The 24,737-nt window shown below is 34.7% G+C and overlaps 2 protein-coding genes across 17 annotated transcripts in view; one reads left to right on the forward strand and one right to left on the reverse strand.

The window, feature by feature from the left end:
* Positions 1-6,963, forward strand: part of LOC106879467 (inward rectifier potassium channel 2) — a 63,068-nt gene extending 56,105 nt beyond the window's left edge. For 8 of the 14 annotated variants that reach the window (XM_052976872.1, XM_052976877.1, XM_052976889.1 and 5 more), the window contains one exon: positions 3,366-6,963. In XM_052976872.1, coding sequence (XP_052832832.1) covers positions 3,366-4,552 — 1,187 coding nt within the window. In that variant the 3' untranslated portion in view covers positions 4,553-6,963. The remainder of the gene's footprint in view (positions 1-3,365) is intronic. The other 6 variants (XM_052976882.1, XM_052976895.1, XM_052976907.1 and 3 more) reach the window with 1 other exon arrangement.
* Positions 6,964-9,370: 2,407 nt separating this feature from the next.
* LOC106879448 (acetyl-CoA carboxylase) overlaps positions 9,371-24,737 on the reverse strand; it is a 125,827-nt gene continuing 110,460 nt past the window's right edge. For all 3 annotated transcript variants that reach the window (XM_014929017.2, XM_014929008.2, XM_014929024.2), the window contains 7 exons: positions 23,383-23,479; positions 22,665-22,800; positions 20,807-20,984; positions 19,138-19,405; positions 18,405-18,575; positions 15,532-15,665; positions 9,371-14,402 (listed from right to left, as the gene is read on the reverse strand). In XM_014929017.2, the coding sequence (XP_014784503.1) occupies positions 14,288-14,402; positions 15,532-15,665; positions 18,405-18,575; positions 19,138-19,405; positions 20,807-20,984; positions 22,665-22,800; positions 23,383-23,479 (1,099 nt within the window). In that variant the 3' untranslated portion in view covers positions 9,371-14,287. The remainder of the gene's footprint in view (positions 14,403-15,531; positions 15,666-18,404; positions 18,576-19,137; positions 19,406-20,806; positions 20,985-22,664; positions 22,801-23,382; positions 23,480-24,737) is intronic.

Genomic DNA, 24,737 nt, shown 5'->3' on the forward strand with positions numbered 1-24,737 from the left:
AAGTGCTTCCCAACCACATGGTTTTAAGTTTAGTCCCACGGTGTGACACCTTGAGCAAATGTCTTCTACTATTGTCTCAGGACATCGTGTATATATATATATATATATATATATATATATTGTTTATCCTCCATCACTGCTTGACAGTCAGTGTTGGTGTGTTTACATCCTTATAACTTAGCAGTTTGGCAAATGAGGCAAATAGAATAAGTACCAGGTTTAATAAAAGAATAAGTACTGGGGTTGATTCATTCAACTAAAAATTCTTCAAAGCAGTACCCCAGCATGGCCGCAGTCTAATGACTGAATCAAGTAAAGGATTATAGATAATATATATACTTTTATAATGCCAACCAGTATACTACTGGAAGGTCAAATAAGACAAAAATTATGCCTGTAGCTGTCACCAAACTGTCAAGCTTAGACTCACTTCCCACTATATTTTTAAGTAATTTTGATTAATTATAAATTTGAGATTATCTCCCCTGTCTTTCTTGGCCAGAGTTACTATGTAAGCTAATGATGCTTTCTTTTCATTTATATAACTTAAAATTATTAAAATATCATGGCTGACTACATTATATATGTTAGCATTAAATACAAACTGAACAGATTAAAAGAACAAATCAACTAATGAATAGTTTACCATTTTTGCTTTTTTTTTTTTAAGCTGTTCTTTATATTTATTTTCTCCTTTACCATACAATCTTTATAAAGCCTTCCCATCATTTGTTGACCCTTGTCATTCTGTATCATTTCTTTTTCTCTGCCTCACTTCTTTAACCAAGTCTTAAAAAGCTGACTGGGGTAGCACATCACCTTCACTCAAATTCACTATTTACACCTGCCTCCCTTTTACTTGACACTCCCACATTCTCTCCCTCTCCCTATTTCTGTGTCTTTCGCATATTTTATTAATCTGCTCTTATTCTGTTGATTTTATTTAACATTCTGTTCACACTGTTTATCCTCTTCAACTTACATTTATCTTGTTCACTTTGTTATCCCATTCACTTTATATTTGTATTCTGTTCACCTTATGTTTCTTATCTTGCTCACCTTATGTTTGCTATCTTGTTCACCTTATGTTTGCTATCTTGTTCACCTTATGTTATCCAACTGACCTTATGTCACAATATCTTGATACCATTGAAACATTTCTTGTCACTTTGCAACATTGTAGATATCAGTACTTGACATGGTTTTTCTTGACAAGTGTAGCTGTGGTAAGAAGTTTGCTTTCCAACCACATGGTTCTCGGTTCAGTCCTACTACGTGACACCATAGCATAGCTCTGGGCCAACCAAAGCCTTGTGAGTGGATTTGGTAGGCAGAAACTGAAAGAGGCTTGTCATATGTGTGTGTGTGTGTATGTATATATATATATATATATATATATATATATATAATTAAAGTTTAGGTTAGTTAGAAAAGTTTGACATATTTCAACTGCTACAAGGCAAATTCACTGCAGTTACCGTGGAGAAAAATTCTCTCATATAGTAAAAAAAGTAACTATTATATCTATGTGAATGTGTTCATATCTCCCCACCACTGCTTGACAACCAGAGTTGGTTTGTTTATGTCCTCATCTTTTAGCAGTTCAGCAAAAAGTGACCTATAGAATTAGTACCAGGTTTATGAAAAAAAAATAAGTACTGGGGTTGATTTTTTTTTTTTTTTTTTTTTTTTATACTAAACCCTTCAGGGCAGAGCCTCACCATGGCCACAATCTAATGAATGAAACAAATAAAAGGTAAAAGATAGGGTATTTATTTTACACACAAAGAAACAGTGAATCTAAATTAGCCAAGCAATAATTTTCTGAAGAAACTACCAAGGATTATCATTGTAAACATTGAATTAAGGCATAAACCATTTTATTATGTTGGACATTACATGACTAGCCTATCCTGCTAGCAGTAATGGACCGATGGATTATTTGAGTGCAGATAAAAATATAATATTGCTGAAATAATGAAACCAATTTTTAGTACCTAATTTGAAAAGATACAATGTCCGGTGCTCTGTAATGTAATAGGTTACATAGTCACAGGCTAAGCTAGAGAGACATGGTTTTGTCAATAGTCCTATTGTTGTTTTCTACCTCAAGTTGCTGCTTATAATGTCTAATATAAGGAACTTCTGTATTTTTAACGTGATTACTGCTAGCAGTAATCAGAATGGTTGAATGTTCAGATGAACCATTTCATTGTAATTAATTATCATGCTTATGATTTCTACCTGTAGCCAATGGGCTCCCTTCGTTAATTTACCCTCAAAATAATACTGGAAAACAAAACTGATTACTTGTACCCATATACAATCTTTACTTTATAAATTTCATAGGGAAAACATGAATACCAAATGGGGAGAATTGGTTGCTATTTCAAGCAGGTCTCTTGACATGCTTGAAATAACAGCCAAATCTCCCTGAAATCACAACCTGCATCTTAAAAAAAAAATAGGACACCTTTATTCATGTCATCCTAGATATATTATGAATGGAGAAAAGGCAACTGATCACAGCCAGAGCAAGTGCCTTTGATCATTGGTCTGCTCAATCTGGACTGTCCTGAGACTTCTTAATGTGTTTTTTATTGCTTATTGGTGAGAGCTGGATGCAGTTTTCCAAACAAGAAAGATTAAAGATTATTTTTAGGGTTCATTTTCTTTCCCTTTTCTATTTTGCATTATCAGAGTGAATTCTAAATAGGACTGAATACTTTGAAGAAATTTCTTGCTTCTGTCCAAACTTTGACAATCTTTTATGCCAGTTCTTATCTGGGAGCTGCCAATCATCAGTTTCTCACCAGTTCTTTATCACTCTTCCCCAATTGTTGAAAGACATATAAAGTTTGTGCTGCACCACAAAACAAAGACACTTGTGCATATTTATTGAATGTGTATTTGATGTTGTTCTCTTAGAAGACACAATACTTTACAGATCACCCGACTAAATCCAGTGGTAATAAAACTAAGATGATTAGAACAGTTGCAGCCTTCCTTCGCTGTCACGTCCACTGCATTCAAGATAAAGTTATTTGCTTGATCTACCATTGAATACTCAACTTTGCCACTATGGATACCCTACCAGAAGTTAATGCTTTTAACAGCAAGCATGGGGAACACAACCTCTTTATCTCAAGATAGGCAACCTCTAGATGAGAATTCTACTGCATGTTATCAGAAGAATAGTGTGGTTAGGAGAGTATGTAATAATTTGTTGAAAAGAATTGTTCTTTTTTTCCCGACTGAATTGTAATGCAGAGAATTATTTTGATTTTTTTTTTTTATAAGAATTTTCCAAGAATATTTCACTAATCTATTTCTCTTTCTTTCTCTCTTTCATTTTTCTACTCAAGAAGACGTATCAAGTGAGTGGAGCAGAAGTGGCTCGCTCGAGATGCGCAATTTCCTTCGACCAGGTAAACAATTCCGATTAGTCAGTCGAGGTGGTCATGTAAACATCAAGCAAACCGGAATTAGCAAACGCAACCAGAAATTTCTGTCAGATTTCTTCACAACACTCATTGATGTCAAGTGGCGATGGAACCTTTTAATATTTGTGGTGTCATTTATTTCATCCTGGTTACTTTTTGCTAGTTACTTCTATGTTTTGGCTCATTTACATGGAGACTTTGAAGACGACAATCCAGAAAATTGGGTGCCATGCATAGAAAGTGTCCACTCTTTTACAACTGCTTACTTATTCTCAATTGAAACTATGACAACAATTGGATATGGCTCACGTTATGTATCAGAAGAATGTCCAGGTGCAGTTCTTGGAGTACTTTTTGAATCTATTCTTGGAGCAGCTATGCAAGCAGCATTCTGTGGTTTGGTCATAGCAAAAGTGAAACGTGGTAAAAAGCGTTCTTGCACAATATTGTTCAGTAAGGTAGCTTGTATCATGGAAGAAGATTTGCAATACAAGTTTGTATTTCGTGTGGGTGATATGCGGAAATCTCATCTGATCACTGCCAGTGCTCGAGGTTTATTTATTAAAAAAAGTTTTTCAAAATCTGGCAATAATATTCCAGTAGAATATTTCAATGTGAATTTCAAAGCTGAAGATGGGCACAACAATTTATTTTTGGTCTGGCCGACCAACGTTTACCATGAAATTGATGAAAAATCACCGTTTTATAATATTTCACGGGATAGTTTACGTCATGAGAATTTTGAAATAATTGTGATGTTACAGGCTGTAGTCTCAACAACTGGTCGAACTGTACAAGCAAAAACTTCTTACTTGCCTTGGGATATTATTTGGGGACATCGTCTAGAACCATTAACAACATCCATTGATATTAATGGTTCACACATTGTAGATTTTACTCACTTTGACACCACATATCCAGTTCCTACCCCTTGGTGTAGTGCTCAGACTTTCAATTACATCATAAAATCAGGTCGATATACACCAGAACTGCTGCTAAACAGAGACGATATGGGTGAACTGATCAAAGAAACTGAAAGCACCTCAGCCAAAAAGACATATACATTATTTGGATCTATACCTGATCTAACACATCGAAATTGGATGTAGAGCATGAAAGAAGATTGTAGACTTAACATTCATGATTAATCTTCATGATCACTTGCAGACTTAATCTTCATGATTGCAAGGGGTAAAAATTTAGCTCAAGTTCCAGTGTTTCAAGTGACCAAATTGACAATCTGAAGAAAAAAGTGAACCTCTACCAGTTTTGACAAAAAGTCAATGAGTTTATTTTACACACTGCAGAGATCAACAATTTATGCTCTGGTCCTTAAAAGTAAAATAAAAGTAACAATCATAATGTTCATATGCAGTTGTATAAATTCAAAGAACAATCAACAAAAAAAATGAACTGGTAGGTAAAAAGAAAAAAAAAACAACAAAAAAAGGCCAGTGCCAGGACAAAAATATTCCATACATTAAAATAGGAAATTTAGAGATGGAGCAACAAAAGAAGGTGATTAAATAAGAGAGGGAAGAGGGAGATTATTGACTCTCTAACAAGGAACAAATAGAAATGAGAACTCTACTCAACTAGTATACTATTCAATACTAGTTATCAGAAATGAAGGCTGTTAATGATATGAGAGCTGTATTGATTAACAGTGTATGTTAGTGACACCTATATATTTGTATTAATTCAGAGTCACTGAGAGACAAGCTGCACTTTCCTTTTATATAAAACAAAACTATATTTTCTCATTGTTTGAAATTGTTGTGACATCTGTTGTTTATATGTTAGCACATGACACACACACACACACACACACATAGAATGGTTGCCAAAAGTTTAAAACCATTGAGCAGATTTTAAAAATTTTGTTTTCCTTTAGTTCTGAAATGAAACTGATAACCAATACATAAGTAGGTAAAGGTGAAGTTAACTTCTCAAGTTATACCGACTCATAAGGGCCTGTTTCCTGGTTTCCATGGCATATATATTTCCCACCTGGACAGGATGCTGGTCTGTTGCAGCTGAGTGGACTGGAGCAACATGAAATGAAATGTTTTGCTCAAGAACACAACACATCACCCAGTCCAGGAATCAAAACCACAATCTTACAATCGTGAGTCCATCACCCTAACCACTAAGCCACTCACCTCCACAAATACATATTGTAGCATGAAGAAATAAATGCTTGAAATGTTTGTTTAATACCTTCATTTGAATTATTTTAAATAAAGTGAATGATCATTCTCTCCCTCCCCTAGTAAGTATGAGTCACCATACAGTTTTCCTATAAGAACTTAGTCTGCACACTCCCTGCTCTCTCTCACACTTTAAACCCTTTTTCTCTTGCATAGAGTTGATTCCTACCTCAGGGTTCATTGTCTTGCAAGCTCCATGACAACCTCAATAGTGGAGGTGGCACAAAAAAAAAAAAGTACCTAGTATCTGCTGTAAAGTGGTTGGCTTTAAGAGGGGAATCCAGCTGTAGAAACCATGCCAAGATGAACATTGGATCACAATGCAGTCCTTGGACCCAACAGATCTTGTCAAACTATCCAATCCATGCCATCATGGAACATGGACATTAAATGATGTCATGATACATTAGGCTTACAAGTGAATTTACAAAATTGCAAATTGCAAATTTTATTCAAATCTGTGATTTCAGGTGAGTCCATGGTATGTTTTATAGTATTTTGTTGGAGCATTTTAGGTAGGAAAGCGGCCTTGTTTATTACAAAGTAGCAATGCATTGTTTAGCTATATGTGGCAGAGTGTTTACTTCAAGAACATTGTTATAGAACTGGACTGAATGGAGGTTATTGTCACCCACAGAAGGCGTTTGCATCTACCATCACTGTCCAAGAAACAGTGGACCTATGTAAATATCCTGAGAGAGAACTGTTTTACAGAGTCTGGATATGCTCAACAGACTTGGACTATCAATGGAAGTGTTTGCAGATAACTCGAGCAGTTTGGATTAAATGAGGACATTCCTTCCAAAAAGTTGTTCATTTCTATGAAAAACAATAAAGTATACTTTGAACATACCAGGGATCACTTAGATTGAACCTCTGCCTTCTCTAAATCCAACCAGTTTTTATCTAATAGCATAATTTACTTGAAGGCATCATACTATCCAAGAACTGAATCTCAGTTTAAGATCTTGAGAGAATAAACGCATTGAAAATAAGATATTTTAATATGTAATAAATAGGTTTTTTTTTATTTTTTTATTTGTAGCTCGCTTAATTGAGATTAATACGGGTTAAATGTAGCAATTCAATTCTTAAGCCATACACTTATACATATTTCAAAAATCTGCTCACTTGTTCTAAGCATGGCTTCCAGAATACATAAATACAGTAATCCCTTGACTATCGCAGGTGTTACATTCCAAACTCACCGTGATAGGTGAAAATCTGCAGAGTAGAAACTACTGTATTGTATATTTTTTTCCTTTTTATAATTTGTATATATTCTATTATAAATGCAAAACAACACCACACACTCGCCTCCTGAGTTTCGTTTTCCATACAGTATGTGCGATTCTTTGTTTACTCATCTACAGTACATTACGTATTTTCTGTTAATACATTTCAGTTAATGTGATATGCAGTGCAGTACTGTACTGTATCTTCCTTTAATAAATCTATTAATTTTTAGGTGTGAAAATGCTTATTTTACCACAGAAATAATTAAAATCTAAAAAAACTATAAATACCTATCAGTCACAGAAACCCGCGAGATAAATTTACATATATTAGCCAGAAAAATCTGTGATGTACTGAGGGCATGATAGGTGAACTGAAATATGGTGAGTGATTACTGTATAATTATTATTATTCTTTTGGTTGTGGCACCAGCACTATGTTCGCTGCAAGTCACTTGTTTTGTTTTATTTTAACCATCTTTCAAAGATTTGTTTACAAAATTTGTGCTTTATGTGTCACATAAAGACAAGGGTTGTGGGAGCTGTTTGGCTTGGTTTTATTTTTGTTCTTCAGAACAGAATTTGTGGATTATTTTCAAACATTTACCCATTTATTTTATACATATCAAGAAAACATGAGTGAGATCAGAAGAGCTGTTTTGATGCTACCTTCCCACCTTTAAAACAAAGCACCACTACCACAAGTGTTGAGTGAAAGAACAGCAACAATAAGGAAAATGAGAACAAAGACCAGAAAAACAAAATTCCATCTCCACTGTTGCAACCACTACCATTTACACTAACACAAAAAAAAATAATGACACTACAACTTGAAAATCTAGTAGATAGAAAATAAGTCTACAGAAGAATTAAAAAATGCAGAAAAAAAAAATATATAAATACTAATGAGACCTGGTCAAAATGTTGTTAAACCCACCATAATACATCCAGCAAGAAAGTAACTTCTAGACTGTGATATACAAATTCTTCGCAACAAAAAGTAAGAAAACAGAGCAGGCAACAGAACAGTAAAGAAAAAGTACCTCAGGCCCATCTGAGGTACCACAATATGTTGCAAGGAGGGGAAAAAAAGTATGGTATAGTGGAGATGAGTCACTATAGAGGAGGAGACCAGGAACCACTCAGCAACAACCCTAAGGTCTTCAAACCAATCTACCTTGGCTGTAGGGTAGTAAGATTAGTTAACATGCCTCCCACTCTCAAAAGTAAACATTTACTGGTTGATGATAGCTTTAGCTTTAAAATTTGAATGTTTTATTATTATATAAAAGGGTGATAATAAATCATTCAAATTTTAAAACTAAATATATTGTTAAATAAAAGATTGATGCAAAGGCGCATGGCTCAGTGGTTAGAGCATCAGGCTCACAATCATGAGGTAGTGAGTTTGATTCCTTGACCAAGTTGTGTGTTGGGTTTTTGAGCAAGACACTTTATTTCATGTTGCTCCAGTTCACTCAGCTGTAGAAATGAGTTGCAAAGTCACTCATATCAAGCTGCATTAGCTTTTGCCTTTCCCTTGGATAACATTGGTAGCATGGAGAGGGGAGGCTGGTATGCATGGACGACTGCTGAGCTTCCATAAACAAACTTGCCCAGACTTGTGCTTTGGAGAGGAACTTTCTAGATGCAATCCCATGGTCATTCATGACCAAAGGAGATCTTTCCTTTCTAAAAGGATGATAAAATAATATTTGGACTGTAGGTATGTTCTTAAGTTATTATTTTATCCAACAAATGTCCAGCAATGCTCAGACTAAATGCTCCAAACCCTAAAGAAAATAAAGGGAAAGTTCATATGAAATCTGAACATCTTATTGATGACAAACATAGGTGCAGTCATGCCTGTGAGGTTTGGGATGTTTGTTTCACATTCATGTGGTTCCAGGTTTGATCCCACTGCATAAAGAAGCTTACTTCTCAACCACAGAGTTCGGAGTTCAGTCCTACTGCATGGCATCTTGAATCAGTGTCTTCTACCATATATTTTGTCTGACCAAAGCCTTGTGAGTGGACTTGGTAGATAGAAACTGAAAGAATCCCATCACATATGTATATATACATGTGTGTGTTTTTCCCCCCACCACTGCTCGACAACTGGTACTAGTCTGTTTATATTCCCATAACTTAGCAGTTCAGCAAAAGAAATAGAATAAGTACTGAGGTTAATACATTTGACAAAAAATTCTTCAAGGTGGTGCCCTAGCATGGCTGCAGTCCGAAACAAGTAAAAGATAATGTGCACATACACACATTTATATAAGACAGGCTTCTTTCAGTTTCCACTTTGCAAAGCTTAGTAAACTCAGGATTATAGAAGACCAAGATGCCTTGCAATAGGACTGAACACAAAATCACATTGTTGAGAAATTAATTTCTCAATGACACAGCCACACCTGCACAAAAAAAAGTTCATATAACAATCATACAAAACTAAAAATATATTAACAAAAACAAGGCAAATGGTTATATTTTTTTTTCTTTATTTACAAACATGATTGGTCCCAGTAGGAGCACAGTTTCCAAGATTTACAATACTCTCTTTACAATTTAATATAAGCAATTAATAAAACAAAATGAAGTTATTTCCAATATTTGGGGATATTAGTGATGTCACTAGAAGGGTATCAATATGATACCTCACTGGTATCAATGGGACTTACAAACTTGAACGTAAAAGATTTCAGTCATACATATAGTTATGTAATGTCTTGTTGATGTGTATATTTATGTATCTGCATACATACAATGACTGTGTGAGTATGTTTATGTACATGTACTCATCTGTGTCTATGTGGGCTTTACTCACATACCAACAAATATCAAGGGGTGAAATTAATGCAAATCATTTGAAAAGAAAATTTTTAACATGAACATCTCAACACCCCTTGAAGCTGTCATTTCAATACCTCAGGATATCTTTCATAACAAAACATCCTTCATTTGGCATGTTACAAAATAAAAGGGGAAGAGACTCCTTTCACTCTCTCTCAAAATTAACAAATCTAATCTCTTTTTCCAAGAAATGAGCCCATTTATAGAGGTTTTCACAAAGAGTTTTCTGATGAGATTATTTTAACCCTTTAGCATTGAAACTGGCTATATCCAGCTTAAATATTCTACCTGTTTTATGTTCCAATTAGTTACTCACACCTTCCATACAATGTCCTTCTAAAAATAAACAATTCCATCATCAAAACCTTGCCACAACATAATGCATAAATGAATTCAAAGTAGTGTGAATAAGTAAGTATTACATTTGGTAGAGTAATCTGAATGCTAAAGGGTTCAAGTTCATGTTTAATTTAGTTTGGGGAATGAATAATAATTACAAAAAAAATATTAATGGGTATCAATGAGTGATTTCACTAATATCTTACTTAATTAAGAGTACTAAAAAGTTAGACAGAAATTATTACTTAGAATTCTTTAATTAGCATTTCCAGTCAGCCCTACACTAGGATAACTAATCAAACAATACAAGCACTATTTATGTTTAATTTTCCTGAAGATTTACAGTCATCATTATTTAGATGAACGGTTGGCATTAGCAAGGACATGTGATTGTAGGGTATCTTAATCCTTGTTCTTCAGACTAAGATAAATCTCAATCTTTATTAGAATGTAATTTCATTCTGCGGGAAGTTGGAAATATTAGCACTGTGCAACACTTTACTCAAGTAACATTTACCTGAAGAAATACTAAGCTATTCATTCTTTATTGTTAACAAATTCAGAATTTTGATGTTTAAAGCTAAAGGGGCTTTCTAAAGCTTTTATTTAGTTTGAGATCGGAGACAAACAAATTTTCAGAGTGTTATGTAGAACACAATAATGCAAAGCAATAATGGATTCCTGAGGGAAGAGTAAATTGTCCAGTACTTCTTCAACTCAGCTTTTGCACTAAGAGACAAAAATATTACTTTCTAAATATTTTCAAGACCCTATTTCTAATCAAATATACTACTAATATATTTAAATTAATCTTGAAATTAAGCAGGATGAAGTATTTCATAAAATGACTAAATTAAGCATTATTAAGCTGATATTTTAAATATAACAGAAGGTTCTTGCATAATAAAACATAAGGTGTTGTATCAGAGACCCAAGGGCAATCTCAGGTAGATTGATATTGAAAGGATTAATTTTTGACGATACTTAATATATATGCATTAGTATCTATACATACATAAATATATATGTATAGATATATCAAGATAATATATTAAATAAGGTACCTATACACACACACATATATATATATATATACACTGTGTATGTGTGTGTGTTTGTAAATGGTTTTTGTGCTTCAAATTATTGTAATTAGTTAGAGACATGGATGGTAAATGTTTGCATCAGTTTCTTTTATGCTAACCCCAACTCCACCAAGCATAAATCAAATTTAATAATCTACCTTTTCTTTTTTTTTAAGATACTCAAAAACTAGGGTCTCACTATTGTTAAGACACTCTCAAAAATGCAAGGACCCAGCAAGTGTCTCAGTACCACATCACTATAAATATTCAAGCTACAATAAGCTTCCAGTTAGTGTGAATATATCTGTCCAGAAGCAAACAGAAAGGCGGGGAAAAAAACTACCAAGTATTATTTTTTAGTTATTTAGCATACAACTCCCTGCCTCTATTACTGTCAAAATAAGCGACCCTTATTGGGTTAAGGTCAAAACACACCGGGGTAGAAAGGTTGCAACAAATGTATAAATTAGATGTCACAATATTTTCTATCAGGATAAATTATATTTTTTTCTTAAAAATGAATCCATGATTAATAAATATCACATGTGATTGTCCAATAAATAAAAGAATTATACAGAGAAACTAATATTCAAATGGACAGGGTGACTTAAGTTATTTAAGTGTTGGGCTGTAGACTTTAAAGGGTAAAAAGTTCCTGTGAAATGAACATGGTTACAATCATTCTTATTTAGATGAATGGTTTGCATAAGCAAGGAAATGTGGTTGTAGAGTACCTTAAATCTAGCATTTCATGCAAATATCAACATTTGCAGATCCATCCAACCAATGCTAGCAAGAGAAAATCACATCCAAACATGAAGGAAAGCAAGAACAGTACCAAAAATAAAAGGGATTGTAAATGGGAGTAAAACAAAAATAGGTGATTAAATGTTTCATCTCTGAACAAGGTCCCCACATGTCCTTGTTAGCATATAACTAAGACCAATATTTTACCCTTAATTTTTTTTTTTAAAGTAAGCCCTGAGGAGATTGGGACTTCAGTATCCCGTTGCAAGAGAATATGATGTTCAGCTCTCAAACAAGTCACCATTTTACCATAAAGCTAGCATTGACTACTTCAGTGTGTACTAGAGCAAGTACTGACTGTGTAAGCAAGATTACTTACATTACACAGAACAATCCAGCTATCAGACAAAGCACCAAAAATTTACTTCAATGCAAAGAATATTAAATTCTTTTCTTTTTTTTTTTCTGTTTAAGTTTCATTTTACTTGAACAAAATATATTTTTAGTTTTCTTTTTCAAAATATATTTTTATTTTACATTTGTTTTTGTCTTGACATGTATTTCACTTTTAAACTTCTAGATACTAATAAAGCATATTTAGTAATTCAAGAGAAATTACTAACAGTAGAACGGTCAACAGAAGCTGCATCACCAGGTAATTTAAACATTCAAACTGAAATAATTTTACAATGGATAACAGTAATATCACCAGCTACACACAAAAGGACAAGAAATCATTCTTTTCTTTTAATTTTAAGTTGTCTTCTTCAAACCCTTCTTAAATGGAATAATCACATTTGACAGTGAATATTTATGTGAACTCTTGCATGTAACATTTTCATTTCCTTAGGAAGCAATATGATTATAAACTGGTTAGTTACAGTAGTCTAAAAATATTACACATTTATATTTGAAAGTCATTATTATTATTTGTACTTTTTCTTTTTACATAGACATAAAATCAGATTTTTAAAGAAAAATTTGGAATTTGTGGCATTCATGCACTTTAAATGGCAATAAGTATGGCAATAAAAGAAAATAGTGGACTTCTGACACAAAGTCATATAATTTACAAGGATACTGTTGATTATACTAAGACCAGTAAATGACAGGAACTTTAATACATCAACTCTGAAAGGATGAAAAGCAAAACTGACTTTGGCGAGATGTGGATTCAAAATTTAAATATCACAAGACATGAAGCCCAATGCTCTACTGATACTATCAACATTGGCAAAGGTTCAAAATTTATATAGCAGTAGTAAAGTTAACACTCTGAGTACTTATTTTATTGGCCATTGCCAAGGAGAAATGGAAAGTAAAGCTGAGCCCAGCAACATTAGCACTCAGACCATAAAGTGACAAAACCAAGTACATCTATCTTCATCTATCATAGATTCATTCAGCTCTGATCCAGGATAACATGGCACACTCACTGTGGACTATGTTAGACTTATCATGAATTGATCTGTGATAACACAAGCGGGCGATCAGTCAACAATGCTGCTTGGACTGCAGACTTGGGGACTTGAAACAAAACCTATATTTCCCATATGGTCTATTATTCATTTACCACTGTCTCATTTAATTCTGTGTTTTTTTTTTAACCAAACACCTGTGATGAACAAGGATAGATGTACTGCAAATCATCTGGTCCAGTACTCTAGTGTTTTCAATCACTCCAATACCCACAATAATAATGATGATAATAATAATCCTTTCTACTATAGGCACAAGGCCTGAAATTTAGGGGAAAGGGATAGTTGATTACATCAATTCTAGTACTCAACTGGTACTTATTTTATTGACCTTGGAAGGATGAAAAGCAAAGTCGACCTCGGCAGAATTTGAACTTAAAATGTGAAGACAGACGAAATACTGCTAAGCATTTTGCCCAATGTGCTAACGATTCTGCCAGCTCATCACCTTAATAATAATAATAATAATGATGATGATGATGTAAGCAGTAATAGTTACATTGCAAAAACCTGATAAAGAGCTATGAGAAGGCCACTAAGGAAAATATAACAAGCTAACAAAAATGCCAAAGTATTATTATGTACAAATTTATATTTTCAATTTAACAAAGTGTAAGATTAAATCTAAAAATTATGCATTGTTGGAAAAAGTAGGAAGTACTAGTGAGACATATTTGTTAAACAAATTGAACAGAAACAGTCAACATATGAATGAAAATTAAAAATAAATAGCCACAAAACTGGAAATTCAACATACATAACAGGAAAATTTAAAGAATATATATATATATATATATATATATATATATATAATAGAAAAATAATAAATTAAGAAACATTCAGCAATGATAATTTGGAATAAATAGAAACATTCCACTATTATCAAGGACTGACTGATCATGTGTCTATGTTAGTGAAAATACGGGACACTTCAGCTTTCTGTGTTGGGCTCATGTGTTGCTTGATATGAATAATTGAGTCCATGGCAACTTCAGGATTGTTCTGGATCAAACTGAAAAATTCAAAGGTAAAAATTATTGCAGATGATTGTAGATGTAATGGGAGTAAAGGGAGAGGACTTTTCAAGTGCTGGTATCACAATCATCATCATTTAATGTTCACTTTTCCATGCTTGCATAGACTTCATTGAGGCAGATTTTCTATGACCAATGCTCTCAAAGTTGCCAACCTGCACATGTTTCCAAGTGAGGTATTATTTCTCAAGCCCAAACATTTTTCACAGAAGACTGGAAACAAACAATTTGCTCATTTATAATCATCATGTCAATACAAGGGTACATACACATGTTCAGTCCCACTGCTGAACAGTGGGACTGAACCCAAAACCACGTGGTTGGGAGGTTAGCTTCTTAATCACATAGCTACACCTGTGCTAAAATACCCAAAGTACTATGAATACCAACAAGCCTGGTATGGTTTCATATGCACTTTTTTATGAAGGGTAGCAATGTAACAGATTTATAGCAAGACATATGAATATTTTGTTTACTTGTTTCAGTCATTGGACTGTAGCCATGCTGGGGTACCACCCCGAAGGGTTTAATCGTATAAATCAACACCACAACATGCTGAAATGCTAAGTTACAGGAACATAAACAAACCACCAACACTGGTTGTCAAGCAGTGGTGGTGGTAGGGGCAAATACAAAAGCACACACTCATACATTTATGCATATATGGCATGGTTTCTATGGCTGGATGCCCTTCCTAATGTCAACCACTTTACAGAGTGTGCTGGGTGCTTTTATATGGCACTGCATGAGTGCTTTTTATACGACACAAGCACATCAGGTTTCTTTTAGTTTCCATCTACCAATTCCACTCACAGAAGCCACTTGCCAGAGGTGCCAACTAGTGTGACTGAACCCAAAACCATGAAGCAAAAAAAAATGAAAAAGAATATATATATAAATATATATATATATATATATATATATATATACCTCAGGCATGTTACCATAATACAATGGATACAAAACAGTCAGATGCAACTTTTATTACATACAATATGTCTGATAGTGGTAATCATTATCAAGATGCATTAAAAAAAACTGATATAAAACTGACTGCTTTATCTAAAGGATCTTGTTGCAAAGCTTTAAGCTGAAGTCAGAAATTACCTTCGAATTTGTTGAATGACATGGTCTCTCTGCAGACACTTTATGTTTTCTGCAATGGCATTATGGAGCCCGTCATCATCCATTTGATCTCGCAACCATTCAACAACAGCCTTGTCGTTTTCCCACAAATATGCCTGCAAATAATCAAAACAAATTATGGAGTTTAAAATCATTTTTGTACTTCTTATTTCTTTACTGCCCACAAGGGGCTACACACAGAGTGGACGAACAAGAACAGACAAACTGATTAAGTCAATTATATCGACCCCAGTGCGTAACTGGTACTTAATTTATCGACCCCGAAAGGATGAAAGGCAAAGTCGACCTCGGCGGAATTTGAACTCAGAACGTACCGGCAGACGAAATACCGCTAAGCATTTCGCCCAGCGTGCTAACGTTTCTGCTAGCTCGCCACCTCATTTTTGTACTTCTCTCTCTCTCTCTCTCTCTTGTGTGTGTGTGTGTGCATGTAATTTGAGGTAGCAAAGCCAAAATTAAATCAAGAACATAAAATCTTACTCTACATATCAAGGACACACTAAACACAATCACAAACATGATACATGAATGTTATAAACATATAACTTTATAGATACGTGGATATGGGTTTTCATCAGCAGCAGCATTTTACTGTTCTTTTTTCTATGCTTGCATTGCATGGATGGAATTTGTTGAAGTGGATTTTCTATAATTGGATGCCCTTCCTATCGCCAGCCTTTAACCATTTCCATGCAATGTAGTATTTCCCCATGGCTGAACATGTTCTTGCAGCATATTGAAAATGAAGACAGACACTGCTTGTATGGCACCGATAATCATTTTACAACTATCATGTGATATCAAGACAAGGAGACACAAACTCACACACTCATACATATGATAGGTTTTCTTCAGTTTGCCAACCAAATCCACTGACAAGGTTTCAGTCAGCTAAGACCCATAGCAGAAGACATTCACCCAAAGTACCACGCAGTGGAACTGAACCCAGAACCAAGTGGTTGGGAAACAAAATTCTTACCTCACAGCCACACTTGTGCCTATATTTCTCTATACATTTTGTGAACCTTACAATTTATCTCTATATAATAACAGCTGATATAGATGTTGGTTGGTGGTTTATTGAGTTTTCAAGTCATTGTATTGAGAGAGAACAGGAGAGTAAACAAAGGATACAGTAAGTTAACCATAAGAAGTCAAAATTGATAGAGGAACGGAGAAATTCACAAGCAATAGGAGGGAAAGGGCAAAGATGATAAAAGCAACATAGTCAATGGATGCCAAATACATAGCACATGCTTCTTCGCACACATTTTCACATATATATACAATTTCTTGTACTTGACATACACATACAAACACAAATTTATCCTCCTACTTTAACTGTAGGTATATCTATGTATATGTGTATACACACAGATGGACAGACTGATATGTGCATATACATATATATATTGATATATATATATATATATATATATATATAGACGCACGCACATATATAGAGAAACATATACATACAACCACACACACACACATGTATTGTGTGCATCTATATCATTATCATCATTTATTGCCCATGTGCCATGCTGGCATGGGCTGGACAGTTTGACAGGATTCAGTGAACCTAATGACTACATTATGCTTCAATGTCTGCTTTGGCATAGTTTCTAAGGCTGGATGTCCTTCCTAACACCAACAACTTAACAGCATATACTGGATGTTTTTTTTTTCCCTGCCATCAACACTAGAGACGTTGCTATACAGCTTGCAAGACCAAACAGCAACAACTTTATGGTAGATGACAACCAGAGAAGGGTAAAGTATGAGAGATAAAAGTCAGAGCAGAATAGGGTTTTTGCTGTTGAGATGCTATATAACTACTCATATTTTAGAAAAGAGAGTGAGAGTAATCACTCCTTCCCTCCCTCCTTTCTAAAATGAGTGGTCATGTGACTCCTCAAGAGTAAGAAACCTGTTCTGTGTTGGCTCCTTCTCTCATACTTTTATCAATCTTCTGCCTTTCATCTCTAGTATAAAGTTGCCCCCTCAGTGTTTGTAGTCTTGCAAACTGCATTATGGCCTCACTAGTGTTGGTGGTATGAAAAATGCACCCAGTACATGCAGTAAAGTGTATTATGACGTAGGAACAAATAATGATATTGTGCTCAGATAATGATTTTATTAATGAACGAAAAATATTGCAATAATTCCAAAACGATATGTAAAAGGGTAAACTGTATTCCAATTGTCCATGATCTAAATAATAAGACTGTACTAAAAACATGCACCTCAGGGTGTAAAAGAAAAACTCCATAAAATGAGTCAACATATTAAAGATATCACCTGACAGAGTCAATAAAGTATCACACATAACTGGATGAATAGGTGTAAGCTAAAAGACAAGTGATGTAGGAATAGAAAAACTTCACATGATAGAATTGTGTCACATGAATGGATGAATAAAAATAGGCAATTGATAAACAATGTTTTGTGTCAAGACAACAGGGGTTGTCTCAAAGTGGTTGGCATCCAGCCATATAAATTATGCCAAAGCAGACACTGGAGCTTGAGGCAGTCCTCGGGCCACTCGGATCCTATCAAACCATCCACCCATGCCAGCATGGAATATGGTCTTTAAATGATGATGATATAGCAGATATATCTTTTCTCATGTGTAATTCCTGTTTTAAGACTGCAGGGGGTGTAACTTCAGGGAAATTTGGTTGCTATTTCTAGAAGGTTGACTATGCAGGAGCTATCTCATTTAGTTACTGTTTTACAGGTGGGCGAATATCAATAGTAGTAGAAATCATTACTCTAAGAAAAGTAGTCCCAGTAATGTTAGCAAAAAAAAACGCAAATAAAAAGCTTACGTTTACTGTTGACTGGTCTTCAACAAACCATCTACGCAACATGGAGTTTAATTGCCCATCTTGCAGATCTTTGGTAAATTGTATCATCTTCATCTTTAGCTGACTTTCCAGAAGTCTGCGACGCAAACGCCAATAAAAGAATTCGCGACTCGTATTCCATCGCACAATCTCCTAAAATGGGAAAAAAAGAAGCAAAATATATCACTGATAATACAAAAGTGAAATAAAATAGTGTTGATATAAATATACAATTGTAAAAGTTATCACTGAGATTACTATTGAGAATATTTTTTTTTTCCATAACCCTCTTTGAATACAGGTTGCATGGCTGTGTGAGAAAAAAGTTCACTTTGCAACCATGTGGTTTGATTCCACCTTACAACCAACTTAAGCCAAATGTCTTCTGTAGCCTTTGAAGTGGCCAATACCTTGCATGTATGTATGTGTGTGCTTGCAAGCGTGTATGTAAGTAGTGTATTTCAACAGAAATATGGCAATGAAAGAGTTAAGGGAGATGTGGCTGCCATTTCTAGCAAGTCAAACAACCACGTAGCAGCTCCTTCAGGGAGTAGGCAGTAGATGAAATGGTCACAGGATTTCCAGAACATTCGCAGAATCAGTCAGAAACTTCAAACCAGCAAACAAACAGACAGGCAACCAGGTACAAAGCAGAGCCCAATTAAACAACACAATGCCAGGTGAAAATTGGGAAGGGAAGTGAGCAGCTACTTACATTTATGACTTCTTTGTCTACCATGCGTCCAGCAGTGTCATGAAGGTCAGCAAATTCTACCGCTACCTGCTGGTAGATGGACATCAGTTCATTTTCACTGTTGCTCAAGTCCAACTCTAGCTGATTTTTCTCCTCTTTGGTCAGAGTTGGACAGTTGAGTTGTTCCACCAGCTTGGCACATTGGGGATCAATACGGCGAATAGCCTTAACAAGATCTTTTCTTCGGAATTTAATTTCAACAGTACCTTGTGGTTCTAACACACCACCTCTGCAGAATTCAAAAGAAATTAAAGGAAACTCAATGTAGATAAAAAACAATTAAATTTATTTTTTAATTTTTTATAAGGCGCAGGTTACACTGGATGTTTTATCAAATGTAAAGCACTGAAAATCAGTCAGGTATTGTGGCTTTTTAAACACATAAGAAAACAAGAATCTGAAACTGACTGGAAAATTTACAAAATAGATAAAGTTTGTATCTTAACATAAAAAAGTGACAGAAATACGTTGGAAGTATTGTATAATTCCATTGATTGCAAGGTCCAGTCCATGTTACAGTGAGGTAGCTGGTGTACCTCAATGATTCTGAGAGCTTTGCCAGCAGAGCATGAGCTCTTGGGAGGGCCTCCCATGTCAGACAGATCAAAGGATAGATGCCACAATAATATAGACTAATTTTTCCCAGAGGTAAAAATGATTTGCATAGGTCCAATACCTCATCATCATCATCATTGTTTAACATCTACCTTCCATGCTGGCATGTGTTAGAAAATTTGACAGGAGTTGGCCAGGTAGAAGACTGCACCAGACTTCTGTATCTGTTTTGGTAGTTTTTACGGCTGGATGCCCTTCCTAACACCAACCACCCAGCAGAATGGACTGATTGCTTTTTACATGGCACCAGCACAGTCAAGGTCAGTTTTGGCATGATTATTACAGCTGGGTGCCCATCCAAACGCAAACCACTTTACAGTGTGGATTGGATACTTGGAAGACAAAGATCCTCTACCCAGAAAATAAAAATGTACATCTACAAAAGCATCAATGACAATTCAAAATGACCTGGGAGAGGAAGGCCTTCCCTCAGGGAAACATGAACCAACAAGGGAAGGTGGAAGAGAGGATGTCTTAAAAATAGATGGAGGATGGGTACTGAAGCAGAGCTAAATAAGGAGGGATCAAACTGAATAAAAGGATAAAGACGCCTTTCAGTCATGAATGACCATGGGATTGCACCTAGAACGTTACTCTCCAAGGCACAAGCTTGGGCAAGGTTGTTCATGGAAGACCAGCAGTCACCCATGCATACCAGCCCCTCCTCCCCATGCCACCAATGTTATCCAAGAGAAAGACAAAGGCCAATACACCTTGGTACTAGTGACGTTGCAAAGCATTTCTACAGCTGAGTGAACTATAGCAACATGAAATAAAGTGTCTTGTTCAAGAACACAACAAGCAGCCCAGTCTTGGAATTGAACTCACTACCTCATGATTGTGAACCCAATGCTCTAACCACTGAACCATGTGCCGAAGCAGAGAAGACAGCCCAAGTCATCAATGCAGAAAAATCTTCGATAACCTATGCAGCATAGGGAGTGAAGGGCTTAAATAAGTGTTGTGTTGTGTCATTGGAAAATATGAGCTTCTTCACTCAATATTGTTTACATACCTGGCATATTCATCAGCAAATATTTCCATGTGTGTTGGATTAATGGAGGGATCAAGGACAACCCATGCACCACCTCGTAATTCAGCATAAGGTGGAATGTAAATCATGACTGGCTGTTTGTAAACACGAAGGGCATCAACAATGTAGGAGCCAAACTTGATAATCTGGTCATACATATCTGCAATGATAAAGATAATAATAATAATAATCCCTTCTACGAAAGCCACAAAGCCTGAAATTTCTTTTTATGGGGTGGGGGGAACTAGTCGATCATACCAACCCCACCGTTTCACTGGTACTTAATTTATCGACCCCAAAAGGATGAAAGGTAAAGTTGACCTTGGTGGCATTTGAACACAGAATGTAAAGACAGATGAAATAATAAAAATATTATAATAATAATAATAATAAAAATAATAATTACTAGCTGGACCCGTGAAAAATTCACAGTAAACATAAAAAATGTAAGCATCTGTAAACAGTGTGCTGGTGTCATGAGAAATGTTTGTATATTATGACCATCTGTTTTTACATTCTGAGTTCAAATTCTGCCAAGATCAACTTCGCTTTTCGTCCTTTCGGGGTCAATAAATTAAGTATCAGTTGTGTACTGGGGTTGATCTAATCAACTGGCCCCCTCCCTACAAAAAATTCAATTCAAGCCTAGAAAAGTATATTGTGACAGTTACAGAATATAGAAAGTAACACCAATGACTATATAATCCAACCAAAATATCTCAGTTACACAAATGCAAACGGAATTACTATTTAACCTTAAACTACATCGTACATATTCAAAGAACCTTAATGTACAAATCGAAACACAAAAGAACGAAATAATAAATGGATTTATGAATGAAAGTTTGGTAATTGCGTTTATTTCCACCACACAACACTTATTATTGCAAACATGTTTTAAATAACCTAAACTATACACACACACAAATACATTCATATATATATATATATATGTCTCAAATTGTAGCTGTAATTCAAAGGGGCCAGCTTTGTCATATTCTGTGTGAGGCTGAATCTCCCTGAGAACTACGTTAATGTTATGCATGTCTGTGGAATACTCAGCCATTTGTGAGTTAATTTTATCCTCATGTGGTAATGAAAAGTGAAATTGACATCCAATATTTGCCGTGTGTATGTATTTATGTATGAACTTTTCTTTGGATTAATGTATCTACTGTCTCTCACTTTCTCTTTCACTTCCTTTGTGTCCCACTTTTGATTTAACAATGTGTATATGTATCTATGTATCTACTTCTCTTGTCATGTGATAAACATTTAAAAACACAAAACGAACGCTGTCACCACTCACTGTCTCTTTCACTCTCTCTCTCATTCTCTCTTACTTCTTCTCTGTCCTCCTCTCTTTCGCTTTGCTACTTCTTTGAAGTAAGTGCAACGCACACAACAGGTACGTACAAAAACAAAACGTTAGCGTATTAATATGATAGATAATAATTAAACTCTCCTGGCAACAAATTCGATTATGTAACCCTTTACCATTCAGATTACTCTGTCAAATGTAATGCTTATTTATTCACATTGTTTTGAATGAATCATGTATTATCTTGTAGCTTTGGGATTTCAATAAAGTGTTTATTTTCAGAATGACATTGTAGAGTAGGTATGAGAGGTCAGATGTGACCAGTTTGAACATAAAACAGGCAGAATATTTAGGTCGGATATGGCTGGTTTAAATGCTAGAAGGTTAAATCTATGAGAGAATATGACTAATATTTAGTGCTTCATTGATGAAATGATAAAATTCTATAGAAATCTCTGTAACACATACTTTGTTTAATAATGATATATATAAATGTTAGAAGCTTTTTTTTTTTTTTACCTTTCATTCCACCAGAAAATCCTCTCCAGTTGGCAAAAATGATTAAAGGTAATTCTTCTTGATTAAAATCTTTAATTGTCTGAGCAGTTTTGTAGGCAGAATCAGGAAACCACACTTGTCCGGCTTGTTGAAGATTCTGTATCAGAAAGGAAAATAATCAAAGTCAAACATGTAAACTTTGAGGTCTTCTTTACATATGTATATGTGTGTATATATATATATATATATATATATATATATATATATGTGTGTGTGTGTGTGTGTGTGTGTATATATATATATATATATATATATATATATTTATATTGGAGAAGTGGAAAGGTAAAGAAACAAAACTGTTTTCTTCTTTTTCGTGTTTTCATAAAATTAAGTAAGCAAGAAGACATGAAAACAAACAGATTTTCTTAAAGAGAGGAGAATATTTACAAGAGTTGAGAGAAAGGCCTAATCTAAGCTACATAAAGTCAGATAAAAAACAACTTAAATAGAAAATTTGAGATGAAATAGGAATAGCCATCAACAGGTACTACAAAGTTATAAACATTGTTGTTGTGTATTGATTGTTCATTTTCTTGTTGATAAAACCAAATGTAGTTAATATTCCATTGTAGTTTCACAGTCACACAAACTTAAAGCTAACATTACAAAATGTTGTACTTTATATATTATAGATATTTTGAGAAAAATTGATTGAAAATAATGTATAAATAAGACATACTTTTGATTCTGAATCAAGGTTAGCTGGATCAGCAGGAATGGTAACTTCCACAGTACGAGTCTCTACACATACAACACCAATTGGAATTCCTCCCAAACTGATCAATAAAATTGAGAGTAAAAACAAATTTAGTAATATTTAAATTTCCAAAAATTTGTCATAATAGAATAATGATGAGGATGATGATGATGATGATGAGACTATTCGAAACGGCAGTAAAACATTAAAAAAAAATTAGAAATAAATTTTCTTGCAGCTCTACTTGATCATTCTCATCCTCTCTTCTGAATGTGAGTAGCCATGTAGCTCCTCCTCAAGAACCTGCTCTGTTTCCTTCTCTCAAACCTTAACCCCTCATCTTCTAGCATAAAGCTGACTACCAGCCTTGAGGTTTGTAGTCTTGCAAGCTACATGCTGATCTCAATAGTGCTGGTTGCACAAAAAAAACAGTTGGTATATGCTGTAAAATGGTTGATGTTAGAAAGGGCATCCAGTAGACACTGGAGCCTGATGCAGTCCATAGACCCATAAGATCCTGTCAAACCATCCAGGCCATGGTTGAGTAGAGTTGAGATTTCAGAAAAAAGTATGGTAAATTCAGATCTTACAATAATACTTTATAAAAATATCCAAATATGCACTTTAAGTAGATGACAACCTATCAAACCTACACCATCATGGAAAGTAGATTAAAATGATAATGATGATGATGATGATGATTAATCTTTCATGGCCAAGAATGATGAATACATAACATGCAACTCTTACAAAACTAGAGTCCAGAGCTAATGACAATGTAAGGTAAACTGCTAACTCTACTACAGGACTCTTGTATAATTCCGAAACAAAGTGATTTCATACAGGTAGATAAAAAAGTAAGGGGAAGTAGAATAAAGTGACCATCCCAGGAATAAAACACTAGCACTGGATTAGAACCCATGGTTCATAAGCATATTATTCATTACCTTATCCACTCTCCTGTCTCATCTGTGAATTTATGCATATACATATATGTATATCACCAGCATCACCATTCTAAATCCAACTTTCCATGCTTGCATGTGTCACACAGAATTTGTTGAGGCAGATTTTCTATGGCTGGGCGCCTTTCCTGTCACCAACTCTCACCTGTTTCCAAGCAAGGTAAAGTTTCCCATAGCCAGACAGAAGATAGGAAACAAAAAACACCGCTTGTATGACAGTGATGCTTGTTACAACTACAATGCAATGTCAGGACATATAAACATACACATACACATGTGTATATACAGTTATATACATACTCACAATGGCCTTCTCTCAAATTCAATTAAAAGGCTTTAGTCAACCAGGGATATAGTGCAAGACTTGTCCAA

The sequence above is a fragment of the Octopus bimaculoides genome, chromosome 2, assembly GCF_001194135.2.
Source record: "Octopus bimaculoides isolate UCB-OBI-ISO-001 chromosome 2, ASM119413v2, whole genome shotgun sequence".
NCBI lineage: Eukaryota > Metazoa > Mollusca > Cephalopoda > Octopoda > Octopodidae > Octopus > Octopus bimaculoides.